The sequence below is a fragment of the Spinacia oleracea genome, chromosome 4, assembly GCF_020520425.1.
Source record: "Spinacia oleracea cultivar Varoflay chromosome 4, BTI_SOV_V1, whole genome shotgun sequence".
Classification (NCBI taxonomy): Eukaryota; Viridiplantae; Streptophyta; class Magnoliopsida; order Caryophyllales; family Amaranthaceae; genus Spinacia; species Spinacia oleracea.
This window is the reverse complement of record NC_079490.1, coordinates 69,595,681-69,616,364: the sequence shown is the minus strand read 5'-3', so window position 1 is coordinate 69,616,364 and position 20,684 is coordinate 69,595,681. Positions and strand designations below refer to the sequence as shown.

Here is a 20,684-nt window from a genome sequence, read left to right as displayed (position 1 = left end):
ACAAACGCATGTTCCATAGTAGTTTATTTGATACCCACACCCACACTAAATAATGAGTCTCCTTTCTCTAAATTATTTGGGAAGCAACCTAATTATCAAAAGCTAAGAGGTTTCTGATGCTTATGTTATCCTTGGTTAAAGCCTTACAATAAACACAAACATGAATCGAAGTCTATCCCCTGTGTTTTTGTAGGATACTCATCCACACTAAGCGCGTATTACTGTCTTGATCCAAAAACAAACAAAATTTATACCTCGCGTCATGTACATTTCATGGAAAATAAGTTTTCATTTTTGGACCTTGCCAAACCCACGCCATGTCTACCCAATTTATTAGAGGAATGGTGTCCTCTTTCCCTTCCTAGTCTATCATTAAATACTACTACTCCTCCTCAATTAATACTACAACCATCTCCCTCAACCTCTTATGACCAAGGAAGTCAGCCTACTCCTTACTCTACCTTTACAGACTCACCAAGTCAGACCCTCTCCATACATTCCGCTGCAAACTCCAATGTTGTCTCCCCTTCCTCACCCGACTCCTCCTCTACTACATTATCTCCCTTTCCCAGTTCAGCTAAGCCAAGTCATACTATGACCACAAGACTCCAAAATGGCATCACAAAGCCTGTTAGCAAGCTAAACTTAAATGTTCAAGCGGCACCATCTATAACCGAGCCCAAAACTATTGCACAAGCTCTAAAAAGTCCAGTTTGGAGAAAGGCGATGGACGAAGAAGTTGTTGCCTTGGTACGAAATAAAACCTGGAACTTGGTACAACCATCAACCTCACAAAATGTGATTGGGTGTAAATGGGTTTTTCGTATCAAAAAGGATAAAGATGGTAATATTACTCAGTATAAGGCTCGGTTAGTGGCAAGAGGTTTTCATCAAAGGCCGGGTCTTGACTACAATGAGACATTCAGCCCCGTTGTCAAACCGGCAACAGTTCGATTGATTCTCTCACTTGTTGTCTCTCAAGGTTGGTCTTTAAGACAACTTGATATCAACAATGCCTTTCTCTAAGGTACACTAACTGATGAAGTGTACGTTTCTCAACCACCGGGTTACACTGATGCTGACAAACCGAACTATGTGTGCAAGTTAAATAAAGCTCTCTACGGCCTCAAACAAGCCCCGAGGGCTTGGTACAAAGAATTGCGCCAATACTTGATTACTCCGGGATTCAAAAACACAGTGTCATACTCTTCATTATCCACACTACATGCTAATGGATCAATTATATATTTACTAGTCTACGTAGATGATATAATTGTTACTAGCAACAATAATCAATTTCTGGAAGCATTTATTCACAAGCTCTCGACACGGTTCTCACTCAAAGATTTAGGGGATTTATCTTATTTCCTAGGAGTTGAGGTAGTGCCACATCCAGATGGCTTATTTTTAAGTCAAAAGAAGTATATTGCTGATATTTTATGCAAGGCTAACATGGAAGATGCAAAGCCAGTTGCTACTCCTCTTGCAACTCATCCTCCATTGACATTAACCGGAAAGGCTCTCCAAGATCCAACTGAATATCGTACGCTCATAGGCAGCCTACAATATTTAAGTTTGACAAGACCAGATGTTGCTTTCTCTGTTAATAAATTAGCTCAGTACATGCAAAGACCAACTGAGGATCATATGCAAGCCCTACGACGTTTACTTCGATATCTAAGTGGAACGTCACACATGGGAATTACTTTGCACAAGGACTCACCTCTTTCTCTTCATGCCTATTCAGATGCCGATTGGGCTCGTAATCGTGATGATTACATATCAACAACGGCCTACATTGTATACCTTGGTAAAAATCCAATCTCATGGACATCCAAAAAGCAACGTACAAGAGCTCGCTCCTCCACTGAAGCAGAGTATCGTGCCGTAGCACATGCTACTTCAGAAGTCTTATGGCTTCGTAACTTATTTCAATAGCTAGGCCTGACTAGCACTTCTGCCCCAGTGATTTATTGTGACAATGCGGGTGCAACGTATGTAAGTGCGAATCCGGTTTTTCACTCTAAAATGAAGCATCTTGGTCTAGACTATCATTTTCTACGAGAGAATGTTCAATCCGGCAATCTACGTGTGTCATACATTTCTACAAATGATCAACTAGTAGATGCTCTCACGAAGCCCTTGCCTCGGTCCACCTTCGCCTCCTTGGTTCGCAAAATCGGTCTCTCATATTGGCCGACTGTTTTGAGAGGGCGTGATAGGGATTGACCAAGTCATGGTCAATCCTAGGAGGTTACATATAATTATCTTTTAATTAGCATAATTATCTTCCTATATATTAGTTGTGTAGAATATATCTTTTGTAGCTGATTCCTTGATGTATCTAGCCGTACATGCGTAGCTTGTGATATACTATAAATACTTGTGAATGATTAATGAGAAAATACAACTTCTCTCTATATCTTTCTCTATATTTTCTATAGGAATATCTTAATATTTACCGTTATAGTAGGCATTTATATCATGGTAGTTGCAGCCATGAAAGGCAAATTTAGACAAAAGTAGGAGTCACAATGCTAGTTTATTGTAAAAACTGGAATTTACTTGCATCTATAGAAAACTCTAATACAATGTTTACTTTAAATTTTGAGTTGTATCCAACATATGATTTTGGTCACTCCAAAAAAATTCTCTGCCATCTCTCTTCACCCACCACCTACCTCCACCGCCTAGGTTTTCATCTTAGCTCGCTGGCGAGAGATCTGTGTTAATTACTTCGTTTTCCATATTTTCTACGGTTCTATTCGCTTTTATTGGCTGATTGGTGCTCTCAAAGGTTTTCAAGCCCGGTTTCATCTACCGTAATCGGTGGCCATTTGTTTTCGTCAGTGTTTAGCTAGTTTTGATCGGCATTGTTATTGATTGGGTGTTTCTCAACGGCGTTTCGGGGGTCCATTCGGAGTTTCGAGTTTCAATTCACCAACGAGTGTGGTGATTTGGGGATTTCTTGGGCCGATTACCTTAGTCGTTCTTCTCCTCCGGTCCTTGAGTTTGGTGATCATCGATTGTCAAGGGTTTTTCTAGTCATTTGCTTCCTGCCGGTTTCAATAAAAGGTGTAAGTTGTGTAACCTAGTTTATTAGTTTCATGATGTTTTATTTTTGTATTTTGTCGTTTGGTTTGCTTGGACTTCTTGTTGGCTTGGAAGAGGTCAGAATATTGATTTTATACAGACTTTTGAGAGTTTTGGCGGGTGTATGAGTTGGTTGGTGATTTGGGGTTGCGTGAGTTCAATTTTCCTAGTTACTAGTTTATGAATTGTGTTGTGTTGGCTTAGTTTGATCTGGATTAGTTGGCCATCTTGGGGATTGTTGGTTTGTGGACTTGGGCGAGTCAAGGGATCGTGTTGGTTTCTTGGGGTTTGTAAGAGGAAGTTTCACCTTGCTCGAGGTGTTTGATCAGGGTGTTGGATCTCTCCTATGTGGGGGAGGAAATTCAGTATAGTTTCTTTCCTAAGGATGTTAGAGGGTATCCTTTAGGAGGTAATATGATGGAAGAATCGTTCTCTGGTTTTGTTGGGAGGAGAGATTTTCGTCAGCTTACGGGGTTGTTATTCCTGTTGTGTTCGTTGTTAGTTTGTTGGTGATGATTTTGTCAGTCATTGATGTTAATCGATCTATTGAATGAGGCTCCATAGCTTTGTATGGGGCAAGAAATATCCTCCAGATTCTTGTTACCTTCTTTGAAAGAGGTGCGAGAAAAGGGCTTGCATTTAAATGTAAGATTTCTCACGGTAGAGTCACCAAGGAAAGTAGTGGTACGAGTCTTTTAGGCGGTCGTTTTGTTGTTTGACCTCACGGAAAGGATTGGTGTTCTGTGTGCGTTGTGTGTTGTTCAACAGGTTGCATTCTCTGGCTTTTCTCCAGTTCTCATCATCTTCCATCACCAAAGAGCTTCTTCGTCTCTGTAATATAAAGAACTCTATGTCGGTGACGTTCTCCCACCATTGTCAAATTCATCCTTCCCTTGTAATGTATGTGTTGTGGGTTCGAGTTCTAGCCCTGGCCAAGTTTAGTCCCACGTGGTTTTCCTGGTTCCGAGCTACTATTTTAAGTCAAGGCTTTTCCTCAAGCACGTTCATCGGCTGTTTCGTGTCTTTTGTGTGTATACCGGTGTTTTTTCTTTCTGTCAATATCTTGTTGTGTTTGTTTTATAGTTTGTAGTGTGATGTAATGTAGTTTTCTTTAGTTTATAGGTTGTAATTGCTTTTCATTAAATGAATCAGCAAGAGAGAGCCATAATTCAAAATGGCAACATCTGAATTGATCTTATCTCTTTTTCACATAGTGCATTTTGTTAGCAAATATCATACTCCCAAAGCACCTGCAGCGTCTCTTGATGTAGTTCCTAGTATTTCTGTCATTCAAAACATTACTCTTACCAGTTATTATCTTTGTATTAATACGAAAGCTCAGTATTAATACGAAAAGGATATTGAGTGAGCTAGTGTATTAACACTCCTCGGACATTGACTGTCAGTCTGTACACCCCTAACGAGCCAGATTATCGTCTACTGTAATACAACTTTTCAATGCTCACCAAACAAAATGAGGATTTTACTCATTCTTCCCAAGTGAAACTCCAAAAATTGCAAATGATCAGTTTAAGGATTACAATTTCACTCCGACTATTTTATCTACCTAAAGTTCCATTACAAAATAAATAAACTCATCGTATTAATACTCCTACTTGGTATTTAAAAATAATCTCAAGTTTCACCAAATATTATAAGATCTGTCAAAAACAGCCTGCTCTTTTATTTTTCTTGTAAACCATGCATGCACATATGCAACCCTTTCACTAAGAGAAATACTTGACCATCTGGATTTCCTTTTGCTTAAATCCACATTTCTCATAGAACACTTTGTTCTCGGTAGAACAATCAAGTATAACCTTGTAACATCCACTTGATCGTGCATGTTCAGTTAGAAGCTCGATAATTTTCTTGCCCAATTGCATCCCTCGTGCATTAGCATCCACTACCACGTCTTCAATGTGACCAGCCTTAGCACAATTTCTAACAAATTTCTTCTCAATAAATACACTTCCTGTTGCTATAATCTTTCCAGTCTCAGTATCTTCTGCTACACATATAACATGGTCATCCCCCTTAGAGGCAAGCTCCTTAAATCTATCCTCAAATTCCTTGTCTGAAACTGAGTCACAAACTGTCAGCTGACGTAACAGCTCTATAAAACCCTTATTTTTGTCGGCGAGCTCTAGCCTTCTAATTTTGCACTTCTGGTCATCATTCCAATTGTCAGCTAGCATGTCCACTTCTCAGATGTATTTCCTATATAATAAAAGAACCATAACTAACTCATGTTACATTGCAGAAAGTTAACAAATAACTATAGATCCATTTGACTGAACACTGAACCAAATAACAGACTTGGCAGAGGCGCCTAACAAATCATTATTCATGGACCAGGAGCGGATCCAGGATTTATAAATTGGGGGTCCAAAAATTAACACAACTTTGTGTACACCAAATTTCACAACAAATTCAGGCATACACAATTTAATCTTAATCAAATCCCAACAACATACAAAAATATTGAGCATCATCCTTCATTATTCAACATTACACCAAACATTCATCTAACAACACAAAACATACTATTATCAGAGTCTACGTATCAAATTAACAAATGTTACAAACCATAAATTCAATTGCAATTGTTTTACTTGTCTACATTCTACCATTGATTTCAATCCCTCAAACTAAAATACCATACTGATTTAAATTAGAATCGATTTAATTGAATAATACCTGTGAATCGCTATTAAAGAACGGAGTATGAACTATGAAGTTTTAGGGCGTCGCCCGCGTTGGAGGTGCTGTGGCGGGGAGCGGATGGCAGTGGGGAAGCGGATAAGATCTAGTTTATATTGAGGAGAGAGAAAGGAGTGTACTCCGTAGATGTTTTTCCAAATAATTTTTTAATTCATAATTATTAATTGGCATAAATAAAAAGATAAAGGGGCACAACATTAGAGAGTAAAGAGTGGAAGCTTGTTCCAACACTAATTCTTAAATGCACCTAGTCCACAATAAATTGATCCACACTAAATTTATTGTGGACCATGCCTGTAAAAAAATCAACTTGATTCTAATTTATTTTGACGTGTTTATCAGAATTGTTATGAAAAAAATATCAAATTGATGTCATTAATACATGTTATTCTTGAATAATGTGATTTTAGAACATGATCAATCATTCAAACTAGATTAATATTATCATCATTCTCACTAATTTTTTACCCCAACCAAGCTAAGCAGCCATTATGGAGGACCATTCCATAGTTTGATAGTAGAACATGTCAAATAATTTAACAAAATAGACAAGCTCGTATACAGATTCGATAAATAATTTAGAGGCACTAATTTGCCTAAATTTGACTATCATTAGGCTTGATCTTAGAACTTGAAGTACGTACCCAATCTCTAGGTTAAATAATCCTTTCTTACTAATTTGCCTAAGAATTTTTGTCTCAATTATTAACTTGATCAGCGCATGATGACAACATTAAAATTAAAAATTAATTAGAAGTATTAATAAACACTTCAAAGTCGAAAAATCAACCCTAAGTTCACGGAATTGAAGGCAATAATTTACTACCGAAGCATCGTATTTGTACAAATTCATATGAGAAAAAATATGAATGAAGGAATATCTTAGTTGTTCTTTATGAATTACAAGTATATTATACCAATACTCTTACACGCTTCATTTGTAATAATACTCCTAGGAAAAGAGAAGTAAGAGATCATTGGGAGTTTCAAAGTGATTATTATCTTAATGAATTGATTAATGAGCAGCCATCATTTAAAAGATCAAGATTTAGGATGGAGAATATATACTTCAATTACGTCAACGACACCGAACCAAACGCTAACACAAACAGCCACAAATTATCACATGCTAATGAACTAAAGTCACCAACAATCACAAATATAGCAGTAACAACGAAACTTGTTCACAAGTATGGAGCAAAATTTAACCACGCAATTCCCTGCTCCAAAAAATCAGGATTATATTGAGTCTGGCGAAGGAAATTAGCTGCAAAACATAACTCCAAGTTTAAGAAAATGAGAAGCAGGTAGGAAATTAAAATGCAAATCCAGCTCAGTGCAACAGTTACACCCCACTGCCTAATCAGTCCCATCATATGCTATTCCTTTCCTTGCACCAAGTGGTCATCACCCAGCAGCAAACTAAAACACACAACTACACATTCACCTTCAAGTAAAACTAACTTATTTGGGTAAATAGGTATTTTAAACCCTTTACATGTTTTATATACTTTTTATTAGGTTTCTAAGACTCATTGTCATCTACTTTGGTCATGTTATGCAATTTAAGACTCATTTGATCGTTATAGGACATATTTTGACTATAATGGTTGTTTTTGCTCCCAGCTCTCAACTAATGAAGCTAAATAGTTATTCTAAATCCTTTACATGTTTAATATACTTATTTTTAGGATGATAAAACTCATTCTCATTTACTTTGGTCAACTTATGCACATTTAAGGCTCGTTTGATCGTTATATGAACAATTTTGACTTAAATGGTCGTTTTAGGTTCTAACTCTTAACTAATGAACCTAAATGAGTATTCTAAACCCTGTAGACGTTTAATATAATATGTATTAGGTTGATAAGACTCATTCTCATCAACTTTGGTCAATTTATGCACATTTAAAGCTCGTTTGATCGTTATATGACATATTTTGACTATAATGATTGTTTTCGCTCCCAACTCTCAACTAATGAAGCTAAATACGTATTCAAAACCTTTTAAATGTTTAATATACTTATATTTAGGATGATAAGACTCATTCTCATCTACTTTGGTCAACTTATGCCCATTTAAGGCTCGTTTGATCGTTATATGGCATATTTTGACTATAATGGTTGTTTTCGCTCCAAACTCTCAACTAATGAAGCTAAATAGGTGTTATAAACCCTTTAAATGTTTAACATACTTAGTATTAGGATGACAAGACTCATTCTCAGCTGCTTTGGTCAACTAATGCCCATTTAAGGCTCGTTTGATCGTTATATGTTATATTTTGACTTAAATGGTCGTTTGCGCTTCTAATTCTTAACTAATGAACCTAAATAAGTATTTTAAACCCTTTACACGTTTAATATACTTAGTATTAGGTTGTTAAGACTCATTTTCATTTACTTTGGTGAACTTATGCCCATTTAAGGCTCGTTTGATCGTTATATGACATATTTTGACTATAATGGTTGTTTTCTCTCCCAACTCCCAACTAATGAAGCTAAATAGGTATTCTAAACCCTTAACATGTTTAATATACTTAGTATTTTGATGATAAGACTCATACTCAACTACTTTGATCAACTTATGCACATTTAAGGCTCGTTTGATCGTTATAGGATATGTTAGGACGAGAAAAAATGAAATGTTAGAAATACATACCAATATCAACGGGGTGCTATTAATTTCAATCGCTACACTCCTCACTAGCTCCAAGTTGAATCGTATCGCTACAAATCAATCATAAATATAAGCACATTAATTAGCACATTTTTTTACGGGAACTTGTTCTACTCGATTCAGAAAAAATAAATTTAGATAAGTGCAAATAATTTTGGATAAATATTCTGATAAGCTACAATAAAACATTTAAAAAAATATAGTAAGTTGAACCAAACTTGGCCTAAAGTACCTTATTACTTACAAAGTATTTACTTTTTCCGCTTTCTAATAATCTCAATGTTTCCAGTTTTACACTTATTGAGTTAAATTTTCAACACTAATTTCTTTCAATGTCAACAATTAAGAGTATAAGAAAATGATACTTCGAAAATATACTTTGAGGAGAATTAAAGAGATCCCAAATGACAAAGTTTTTACTTAAATAAAAATAACTATTGATAGCCAAATCTTAGTATAATAAAAAAATAGAAACATTATAACTAAAAAAATGTATAAAATAATTTATCAGATTATGATAATTAAGGTGAGCTAAACAGATTATATCAAGAAAACTACAAATGACAATACCCAAGAATTAATTTACCACCCCCTGAACGAGGCTCTCTTTTCATCTCTTCTGTATGTTCAAAATAGGGTTACTTTATGTGAGATATAAAATGACCGTCAAATCTGAATGAAAAAGGCAGCTTTTTGTAGGATTTATGAGATTGTCACGAATGGATCATCTTAGGCATTGTGGATTACAAAGAAACAACATGTTATTGTAAGCATATAAACAACAGTAGCACCAACTGTATCAACACTGGAGTATTTGTGAGCAATACTAATGGGCATTAAACTTATCAACTCCAAACATGGGTGATGACTAATGTCATAATACAACAGAACGAAACAAGGCTAAAAAGTTGCCATGTTACAAGATATAAAGACTCTTCTCTGCTACATAGATAAGCTAATTAAACATATTATTATTCGAAGTGTACAAATCAAGCTATCAACCCGTCAACTTAAGCTATGATAGAGAGGGCTGCATATTCCTAAACATTTACAATAAAGCTGGAAAACTGACTAAACACTGGAAAACAACAGTCTATAGCACTATACTAGTTTCTGATCAGATCTGTATCATCCAATTAAAGTGACATGAAGAAACCAGAAAAGCCTTTCCCCAGCCTGAGATGAAAAGAGAGCCCTTGTTCAGAAAATAAAAGGGTTATACAGGGGGTGGAAAATTAATTCTTGGGTAAAATTATGTTTAAATTTATACATTTATACTATTTAAAACTAACCTTTCTCTAAGCTAGATTCAGCACATGTCTTCGGTCTATCAATTTTCTTACAGAAGTTCAGAAAACTGAATTGTCTGCACTGATCAATTAGGAGGAAACTATAATTGTGCTAATGAAATCTGAAACTCAGTGAAATATTACCTCAGTCGATTTCTTAAAGAGGAAATATGGTGTCACATGTTTTGTTCAATAAAAGGTATATTGTGAATGTGTTTTTTTTATCATGTACTGTGATTGCCTCGAGGGTAGAAGTCTCAAATGCAACTAGTACCTTTACTTAATCTGCAATGCTTAAATGCAGCTTCCCACTAGTATGAGAGGAGGAAACGGGAAGGTTGCCTACATCGACAATGAAGGAACTTTGTATCCTCTAGATAAGCATTAGATCTAATCATTTTGTATCCTCTATAGCTAATTTATTTCAAAAGCAAAGAATCAATACCAAGGATCATTTTAAGAGGGGGTGGGGAGAGAGAATTTTGTTCAAGTATACAGAATATAATTTTTGTACTATTAACCCACACACAGTTTCCAGCTCCAGTTAATCTTCTTGTTCCCTATCCAGTCATATATGCATAATCAACCAGGTTAACTTTAAAAAAAACTTCAACCAGAATCATCCCTAACACGACAAAGCAGTGATTACACATTAAAATTCAAATGCAAGCATGTGATAATGGTGTGATTACTCTCGACAAAAAATGTAACTTTAATCTTCTTAGCACTGCCCTTAAATTTAATACAGAACTCACAAGTCCTGCTAGGTACATCATTCAAAAGACTTTCTGTATGCTATGGGATAGACATGCAAGTACTTTGGTTTTCAATACACAACAGAAATCATAGATAAACAAAAGCTGAAACTCGCAACAATGTCACTCAAACTCAGCTACTGATGTCAGTTAGGTGTATGTTTTTCAAGTGTTATACTTCCATTTAAGGAAGATGTAATAATTACAATAAGAAGCAAAAAAAGCAGATATCCATCTATATTAAGAGTTCAAACATTGGAGTAGCCAATGTGAAATGAAGTATTTGAGTACCATAGCCACATCGGTCTAAAGTTTAATTTTCAAATCAAAGCAGGTTCAGGTACCTTAAAGAGAAGGCTATTACTAGTCCTGTCAGCAAGATGATATCCCCAAACCCAATGATATTGTAACCACCCCAACGTGATATCCCCAAATTCAAACTGAAAATAACCCAAAATTACAAAAACTCAATCGAATTAATTAATAAACCACTACCATTTCAATGAAATAAATCAACATACATGAAACAATTGAAGCATGTACCCCAGAAAAATAGCGTAGAAAATCAATCAATCCCTCTCAGAATTAAAAGGTTAAAATTCAATAAATCCGTCAAAAAATAAACGAAAAATAAACAGATCTTAATCAAGAAAAAATACGAAAACTTAAAAGAAGAAATTCATAGAGATGAGTAATCTCCATTGTTGAGGAAGAGAAACGAGGAAAGTGAGGAAAAAGCCTTGCCATTGTTGCACCTTGGTTCCTCCTCTGAGAAAAAAAATCAACGTTTTGGCTCCATCTCCGTATGATGACAGAAAATTTGGGGATTCCTACCAACGAGATTTAATTTCAATTGCAGAAAAATAATAAAATTGGGGATTGCTATTGTCGATCCTTTGCCCAAGAGAGGAGATGCGGTGGTTGCGGTGTCCTCGACAAAATGGCTGCTGGAAAGGAGAGAAGATGGCAGGAGAGGAGAGGATAGGGCAGCAACGACGTGGGTGGTCGTGGGGAAGAAGCAGGAGGGAGAAGTGCGGGGAGTTGGGAGAAGCTGTTCGTAACTTTGTAACCTAAATGAAGTAGTGAAGGAAGGTTCAAGTGCTTGGGGTAAATAGTAAAACCCAAGCACTTGGAAATTTTGCAATTATGTGCTTGGGTGAATAGGAAAACCCAAGCTCTTGTGAAAGTTTTCTAAAAAAATAATTTAAGGGACATTAAGTGTTTGGGGTTTTCGTAAAACCCAACCACTTGGCTCAAAGCACTTGAGATTTTTTCTACTAGTGTTAGATCCCTTTCTTTTCGAAACCCAAGATTATACGCTCACTCCAAGTACTGAAAAATAAAAATAGGGTATCAAAATGCCTACAACTCTGCTCAACAGACGCACTTAAACTGCCTAATCAGTCTCGTCATAATCCCTCCCTTTCACCAACTTCACCACTGGTCCACTGCCCAAACTCGACAGAAATGCAATATTCTTCCATTAGACAAACTGATAGCATTCTTAAACAAATTCCCATCTTAGGCTAAGTTGTAGCTAAATTTTAGCCAACACAAGAGTCACTACAAACTCTCAGTAAGCCAGTTGCCAAAACTGAGATCCATCAGGACAGATACTAAAATACTACTCGTATAATCCTACACCGAGTCAGTGATAAGCACATCCTACTAAACAAGATTTCCTCGAAAATATACTCTCCTAAGGGCTCCAAACATTCATATTAATAGGCTTGCTCCAAGTTCTAGAAAAAACCAAGTAGGACATCAAAACACCTATTCCAGATCGCCGAGATCGAGCCAACTGTTACACCTCAACTGCCTAACCAGTCTCATCATATACTAATACTGTAATACGTCCCTAGCACCAATTTTTAACTTAACTTTCGACTCAAATAAACCTAACTTAGAAGTTCTTTTCACACCCATTTCGAGGCGCTCACACAAGTTCTGCAAACATAAGGGGAAGCAAGCGGGGCATGAAAAAGCCTGCAGCTCTGCCAACAGATGCTCCCCAACTGTTTAATCAGACTCATTAAAATCATGAAAAACATGCATCTCTGCCAACAGATGCTCCCCAATTGCTTTAATTTCTCGAAATCCTTGGTTTATTATTACTCTATATGTTTATAGCGTTGTTGAAATCAATAAGAAAATAAGTTTTAATGCTTGAAACTAAAAACACCCAGCAAAATAAAACAACATAAATTCATTGATAAGAAAAGAAAAAAATCATTCCATTTAATCAAAACAATCACCAGACAATCATACAAAATATAAATTCGGTATCATTTACACAATTAAGACTATTTAGACGATTAATTCAGTAATAACATACCCAATTTAAGTTTAAGTTTTCTAATTTGTAAAACCCTTGAATTAAAATTGCGAAAACCTCAGTTTTGTATGTGCCAAATTTCATAACCCATAAAAAAACCAATGTTCAATTCAGAATTTCAGATCCAGAACAGTAACACCCACACAAAAAATCGAATTAAAAAAAACCAACTACATCATCATCATCCAGCTAGAAAAAATGAATAAAAGATAGTAAATAAAGCACCCAGAAATTCAATTGTAATTAAATAGTACGCATAAGGGTAATTAAAGAACATACCTTTAGAATTGATTTGAAGCGAAGGAGCTGTAAAGTACGGGGAATCAATTGTCAAAAAATTGAAGGTGGGAGAGTAGAAAAATGGCGAGGAGAGATTTTGGGAAGGGGGGATTAGAGCGCATGAAGAGGAGGATTTCCGTACCTTTGCTCTGATAGACGGACGAAGAGCAAAGCAAACTAACAAACGATTTTATGGAAATTATCAGCTGAAACACCTTCACTGAATCTGTAGGAAGTTAGGAACTAGGAACCCAGGATGAGGCTAGATCGACGCCTTCAAGGAAAAGAGAGGAAATCGAATTTCTTTGCTGATTGATTATGGTTTGAGTTAGAAGTATTTCGCAAATATGACTGTGCAGGGGTGTGTACATATATATATATATATATAATATATATATATATGAAAAATTACTTTAAATAATTAAACCTTTCAATCATTTTCTATTAATAATCCAACCTACGAATTATTATCTTATAATCTAACTTTTGCCCCCTATTAACTTTTATTGAACCCAGGTGACTTGAAACCGGCTAAAAAGGTTAACTTTTTTTTTTTTGGCAAATACTTCGTAATAAGAGATATTATTACCAAGAGAGGTGAAAACACCAAAACAACAAGACACCAAGCAGTTCCAACCAATAGGAAGGGGAACAGCACCAACAAACAAGCAAAAATAAACAAAGCTACCTACTGATTTCTACAAGCAACAATGAATAAGACTCTCCTAACAATACAATCAATGGAATCGAGTTTGTTCTTGAAGAGTTTAGCATTCCTCTGCAGCCACAAAGCATAGACAGTCTCTGAAAATGCAATACTTCTTTTGATATCAACTTCTTTTGTGCTTTTGCTTTTGACTGAACACCACTGCACTTCCAACTCCCATTGCATCACTGACCTACTGACTCCCAGATGCTGAAGAACACTACTCCAAACCTCCTTAGAAATTGAACAATCAAAAAACATATGGTCAAGGCTTTCATCAGCAGCCTGACACAGTCACAGGTACTAGAAATATTCATCCCCCAACTTCTCAACCTATCCTTAGTAGGAAGCCTTTTCGGCAGGGTTAACTTTTTTTTTTTATTCCTTTAATTTTTTTTTTTTCCTTCCCTTTCATCCTCCAATTTGTACATCAGTTCCACAAGTTAGCAAAATCACAATCAATTTCAAATCAACCAATCTTAATCTCCATCATCATCAACAACATTCAACAATGTGGTATTTCCTAGAATTAGAAACACTACACAGGTTATGAATGTCATTCTACGTAATTCCAAGCACCAAACAAGAATCATCAAACTCTGATCCATTATCCCACACTCTCTCTTCTACACCCCATTAATTAAACCCTTCTTCAGTTCCTTGTTCATCTAATCCCCCCCTAAATTCATTGTTGTTCTTGTTTTTCTAACAGGGGTTTTGAATTTGCATGATACCTACAACCAACAGATCCTCCTACCGAAATACACATTTAAAATTCACAACTTTTCTTCTCCTCCCATCTTTCTCTCTCCTCCATTCATCTGCGAAATCCATTAAACTTTGGAGCTTGAACAATGGCGGTACCCTCTCAATATCAAACCACGACATCAAAACTGGAAACAACTTTGCAAGAAAATAACGGCATTGAGCAATCAAACGACGTCTTTGAAGCCATATTTAAACCTGTTGCTTCCGAAAAGGATGCAAAACACGAGGTACCCGAAGCCTACTATCCACCTTCCAAATGAAACCACGAATTAATGGGTCAACTCAAATTGAAGAAGCATGAAGGTATCAAAACTTTCACAATGAGTCAAAGAAAGAATTAATTGATTGGAGGGAGATCAAAGTCAATCCGGCAATTATACAGTCATTGCACCTAAATACATATTTTTTAATATGATTCTTGTTTAGTTTCAAATTTCTTGATGACTGGAGTTTTAATTGATTTGCTAGAAATTTTGGTAGTTGGTCCTAAGTGTGAAAATTTTCTATTCAACAATCAATTCAATCTATTGTATGTTCGAAGATAGCTTATTCATGTTTCGTTTATATATATGCATTGTTGATTAACTTTAGAACTGCAATAAAGTTAATGGAGGAAGGGGAAAAAAGAGGGGGGGGGGGTATGCTCCTTCCAAAGGAAGGGATGAAGTGAAGAAGGAAAAAAACAAAGGGAAGAAAGAAAAAGGATAAAAGAAATATTATGACTAATGGATGAATGACACGTGTTAGGCAATCTGTTGTATCGGTTTGGTGACTGGTTGGGTATAATAAAAGTTAATGGGGGTACAAAGGTATAGGTTGGATTATTAACAGAAAATCGTCGAAAGGTTAGATTATTTAAAGTAATTTTTTCTATATATATATATAAAAGGGGAGTTTTTTCAAGAGATATCGGAGCGTCCACATAGGATTGCCATGTCATTAGTGGTATTTTAAAATAAATAAATTAAAAGATAAATTATACTGAAATATTCAAATGATAAGATAACTTTGAGTTCCTTTTTCCATTTAGCGTTTTGAAAATTTATCAAGATTTCAGACTTGCAAAACAAACTAAAAAAAAGAATGAAAAAAATTGATAGTTTTTTGTGAGATGAAAAAAGATAAATGTCATATGAGTGTCCAGTTTGGTTGGACTACATGGAGAAATTTATCTTTGCCTTGTACGGGGTAGTTGCTACGGAGTAATATATAAAGCGCTTGCCCCGATGTACTCCTCATATGCTCGGTAACATTTTATTATACTTTTGCATTGTTTTTTTTTGGTTTTTGTGTTGAATAATTTTCTGCGTTGTTATCAAGTATAATTTTTGACAATGTTACATAATTTGGGCTATATTATGATGCAAAACTGGTGTATTAGTAATTCATATGGTAAGCTTTTTTAATTATGTATACTACATACTATTCTCTCCGTCCCTTTTTATTCTTTACGTTACACGATTTAACGACTGTTAATGTGCATTGAGATTTATGTAACGACTATTTTATTAACTTTATAAAAATAGGAAAGATTTAAAGATCAAACGCCTCAATGAATTTAAATGGTTAAAATAATTTTTGGAAAAAATAAATTAACACATACGTAGTGTCATTTTGATTTACTTAATTATTTTGATTTTGTTTTACACTTGCAATTAAAATGAATAATTAATAGTAAAGGCATAATAATTTGAAAAAAAGGAATAATTATTATAGAAAATTTATTGCTCTAAAACCTGATCATGGAACAACTAACTATAACAAGAGATACATCAAACGATATATAAAGTGGCACAATAAATTAAACTTCGTGGTTAAGTAAAATTAATTCAATTCTATCTACTTAAAAATTTTCATTTAAAATATACTAGTTTAATATTATCAGAAAGATATATTTATCACAACCGTGCATCTCACGTGTTTCAACCTAGTAGAACATCAAATGTGGAACAAAAGAATAAACGTAGTTTTTTTGTTAAAAAAAAGAACAATGAATGCTCTGTTCTATTCTGGTCGTTTTATTTACGTTCTTTTGTTTTCACTTCTTTTTTCCGGTATATATACCTTATTTTTCATAATTTTCGAATAAGAATTTGGGAAGAGGAGAGAGAAACTATGAAGAGGAGAGAGAAACTGTGAAGAGGAGAGAGAAAGTAATGGAAAATTCTCAGATATTAGTTGATTTTTCTACTTCAATATCAAATTCTATTGATTCTTCTTCATCAAATTTGAATTCCTCTGCTGATAATCAGATTTGTGAAGGTAATTTTTCAATTTATTTAATAACAAATTACTTATTTCTGATGATTTTGATTTCTGATCATTTCGATTTCTACGTGATTTCTCAATCAATTACTTTGATTAATGTATTTTGATTATATATTTGGATGATTTTGATGATTATGATGTCGGAATTATTCATTGTTCTTAATAATTGTGCTTTTTATTACATTTATTTTGATTAAATTCTTTACGTAATAATAAGAATATTTAAAGTACGTACGTTTATTTTGCAGTAAAGAGTATATGGTTATATATAATGAACATGTTAATGTGTTAAACGAACATATCCTTTTTTGTTTTTAATTTTTTTCTTAGCTTTGAGTATCGAAATGATTTTGATTGATGTATTAAGAGATTGTTTATAGAAAAAAGAACAATTGAACATAGTTAAAGAACATATGCTCTTATTGAAAGAACATATGCTCTTATTGAAAGAACATATTTTACAGAATTCAGATGAAATTGTTTTTTTGTTGTTCTTTTATCATTTTTTGTTGTGCTTTTATCATTTTATATTATTTTCGTGTGTTCCTTTTCTGATTATTTTTTTATACCTTTTCAGACATTTTGAATAATGCGTTAGATTATTCGGAACAAAATGATGTTGATGATGATCCAGAATCTTATGTGGTTGTTGGCCAAGGTATTAGTATTGTTATTTTTTCGATTTTATATGTTCGTTTAGTCTTTCCTTTTGTTATTTTATATATTGGTTATGATATATGTATTAAGAGATTGTAATAATACAGAATAGAACTATTGAATATAGTCAAAGAACATATGTTCGTATTAAATAAATATATTTTGAAATAACTTTTGTTTTTCTGTTGTTTTCTATTTTATTATGTAATTGTTGTTATTTTCATCTTTTTCAGTCTGTTGTTTTGTTTTATATTAAAAAACAACATGTTTTTCTTTTTTGCTTTAGCTTGTTTGATATTACACACTTCAGATCAAATTGTTCTTTTACCATTTTTGTTGTTCTTTTACCTTTTTTGTTGTTCTTTTCACATTATTAGTATAAGTGTTCTACATGGTAGGTTCTTTTTCTGTTATTTATAATGTTCTTTTCGTTTACTTTCTTATGTTCGTTTATTCTCTCTTGTTGTTCGTTTTTGTATTGGTAATGTTGTTTTCACATGGTTAAAATAAGTGTTCTACATGATATGTTATTTTCTATTATTTATAATGTTCTTTTCCTTTACATTATTATGTTCGTTTATGCTCTCTTGTTGTTCTTTTTTGTATTGGTAATGTTCTTTTTTATTATTGTTATTATGATTCTTGCAGATTTTGAAGAACTAGTTTCACTAGAGGGTAGTGTAGTTAAGGATGATGAGGAAGCGTATCAGTTATACAATAGTCATGCTTTTAGGAATGATTTTGGTACTAGGAAGGGTAAAAAGGAGTATAGGAATGGTACCAAAATAGTTCGGCAGCGGTTTTTTGTTTGTGCATATGAGGGTTTTAAAAAAGCTGATGGGGTTGTGCCTAAATCTTACAAAAAAATTGATAGGAGAACTGGATGCAAGGCATCAGTTCAGTTTGATGTTGATAAGAAAACCGGAGTGTATGTTCTTTCTAAACACTCTCGTGTTCATAACCATTCAATGGTTCCTGCCAATAAGAGATATCTTATTAGGTCACATAGGAACATATCAAAAGAACAATTGACCTTCCTTACTACTTTTAGTTATAGTGGTACTAAGCTTGCCGATGTTCTTAGAGCAATGAGGAAAGAAGTAGGTGGTGAAGCTCATTTAGGATTTACTATTCCTGATGCATATGATGCCGTTAATGCGGAGAAAAAGAAGAAGTTGGATGGTTGTGATTCAAATCAATTGATTAGGTGGTTTGCTACGAGACAAGCTAATAAACACGGCTTTTATAATGATTTTCAACTTAATGAATTTAATCAACTGAACAACTTTTTTTTTTGGAGAGAAGGGAGAATGCAGTCTGATTATGAAGCATTTGGGTATTTATTGATTCATGATACAACTTATCGTACTAATAAATACGATATGATATGTGGTCCTTTTGTTGCAATGAATCTCCACACTCAAAATATCATGTTTGGAGTTGGGTTTCTTTTGAATGAGAAGGCATGTTCTTTTGAGTGGCTTTTAAATTCTTTTTTGACTTCTATGGGTGGGAAGAAACCTGTGACCATCATGACTGATCAGTATTCTGCAATGGAGAAGGCTATAAGGTATTGTTCGTTTATGATCCCATTATGTTATTTTATAGTACAATAATGTTCATTTTTCTCTGTTTTATGTTCTTTTTATTAATATTGTATATATTATTTTTTGTTGATGTGTTTTAGGGAAGTGTTTCCTAAATCAAGGCATCGGTTGTGTACGTGACATATAGGAGAAAAGGCTATTGTAAACATCAAAGGTGTTAAGGCTAAGGATGGTTTCAAACGTAGATTTGATTATGTTTTGAAATATACTGACACAGTTGCCGAGTTTCAGCATTATTGGAATAGGTACTTATATATTTTCCTAAATAGACTTTATAATCCTTATAGTGTGTTTTTTGTTCTTTTGTTTTCTTTATGTGTTCTTTTATGCTCCTGAGTTCGTTCTTTTATAACTGTTAATGTAATGTTCTTTTTGTGTCTATATGTATGCGTTATTATTGTATTTTTATGTTTTTTATGATGTTCATTTTTTTAAGTCAATTGTTATTTTTTTCCTTCTATCTTTGTACTTTTTGTTTCGCTTTTTGTTCTTTTGTGGTGTTCACACTACAAAATAATCATTTTATAGAGACGAGGAATTTTGTCTCTATATAATCCAAATCCGTCTCAAAATGATGCTTAGAGACGGATTTGAGACAAAAGTAGGGCGTCTCTATAGAGAGCGTCTCAAAATAATTTGAGACGGGATTCTTGCAAATCCATTATAAATTTGAGACGGAATTTTTGAAACTCCTTATACAATTCCATCTCAAATTTAATTTAGAGACGAAATTTAGTAATCCGTCTCAATTTTGAGACGTTTGTTGTATCCGTCTCAAAATCCATCTTTAATTGATGCATAATTTTGTAGTGTCATGATGTTTATTTTTATTTCACCTTCTAATGTTCTTTCTGTGCCTAATTTATTTTCGTTGTACTTCTATTTTTCTTCTGATGTTCTTTTGTTAATGCAAAATGTTCTTTTATTTTTCTTCTAATGTTCTGATGTTCTGATGTTCTTTTGTTAATGCAAATTGTCCTTTTTTGTTTTCCCATTGTCCTGTTGTGGTGTTCATTTTTTAGTGCCTTTATGTTTTTTATATTGTTCTTCTCTATATGTCGGCCGTTCTTTGTGTGTACTTTTTGTGTCCCTTATTGTTCTTTTTTTTCCTATTTGTTCTTTTGTAGTCGTATGCCTGATTACAATTGCAAGGCACATTCATGGATAGAGAGGTTATATGGTTTGAAAGAGAAATGATGTCCTGCCTATAACAGGGGGTACATATTTTATCTTCTCAAAGGTGTGAGACTACAAACCATTCTATTTCTAGGAGGTTGCATAAAACGAACGGTTTATATGATTTTATAAGTGTTTTTTGGATGTAATTGATGAATGGAGAAGTAAGGAGAACAAGGGAGATTATAATTCTTCTGCTGGAAATAGGTATTACGCATGTGCGGATAACATGTTATGTTTGCATGCGCGGGATGTGTACACCATTGTGAAGGAAATAATGCCCTTGGTCCAAGTATGCATTTAATGTTAAGTCTAATAAATGCGGTTCAGTATTAATTATACAAGTTAATA

General features: G+C 34.1%; 2 protein-coding genes across 6 annotated transcripts; one reads left to right on the top strand and one right to left on the bottom strand.

Moving 5' to 3' along the window:
• Positions 1–4,555: 4,555 nt before the first annotated feature.
• On the bottom strand, positions 4,556–13,506 carry LOC110795599 (glucosamine 6-phosphate N-acetyltransferase). Of its 5 annotated transcripts, XM_056827165.1 has the most exons (5): positions 13,294–13,505; positions 13,152–13,178; positions 9,786–9,859; positions 8,476–8,543; positions 4,556–5,313 (listed from the first exon to the last, which is right to left on the bottom strand). In XM_056827165.1, exon 5 carries the CDS (start codon positions 5,289–5,291, stop codon positions 4,821–4,823), a length of 471 nt encoding a protein of 156 aa, XP_056683143.1. In that variant the 5' UTR covers positions 5,292–5,313; positions 8,476–8,543; positions 9,786–9,859; positions 13,152–13,178; positions 13,294–13,505; the 3' UTR covers positions 4,556–4,820. The 5 variants fall into 5 exon arrangements, with proteins under 5 accessions (XP_056683143.1, XP_021856312.1, XP_021856314.1 ...); XM_022000620.2 differs by lacking the exon at positions 9,786–9,859; XM_022000622.2 differs by lacking the exons at positions 8,476–8,543; positions 9,786–9,859 and having other exon boundaries at positions 13,294–13,506.
• Positions 13,507–14,897: 1,391 nt separating this feature from the next.
• Positions 14,898–20,354, top strand: LOC110795604 (protein FAR1-RELATED SEQUENCE 5-like). Its single transcript, XM_022000626.1, has 4 exons — positions 14,898–14,928; positions 17,471–17,551; positions 18,199–19,120; positions 20,285–20,354. Exons 1-4 carry the CDS (start codon positions 14,898–14,900, stop codon positions 20,352–20,354), a joined length of 1,104 nt encoding a protein of 367 aa, XP_021856318.1.
• Positions 20,355–20,684: the final 330 nt, after the last annotated feature.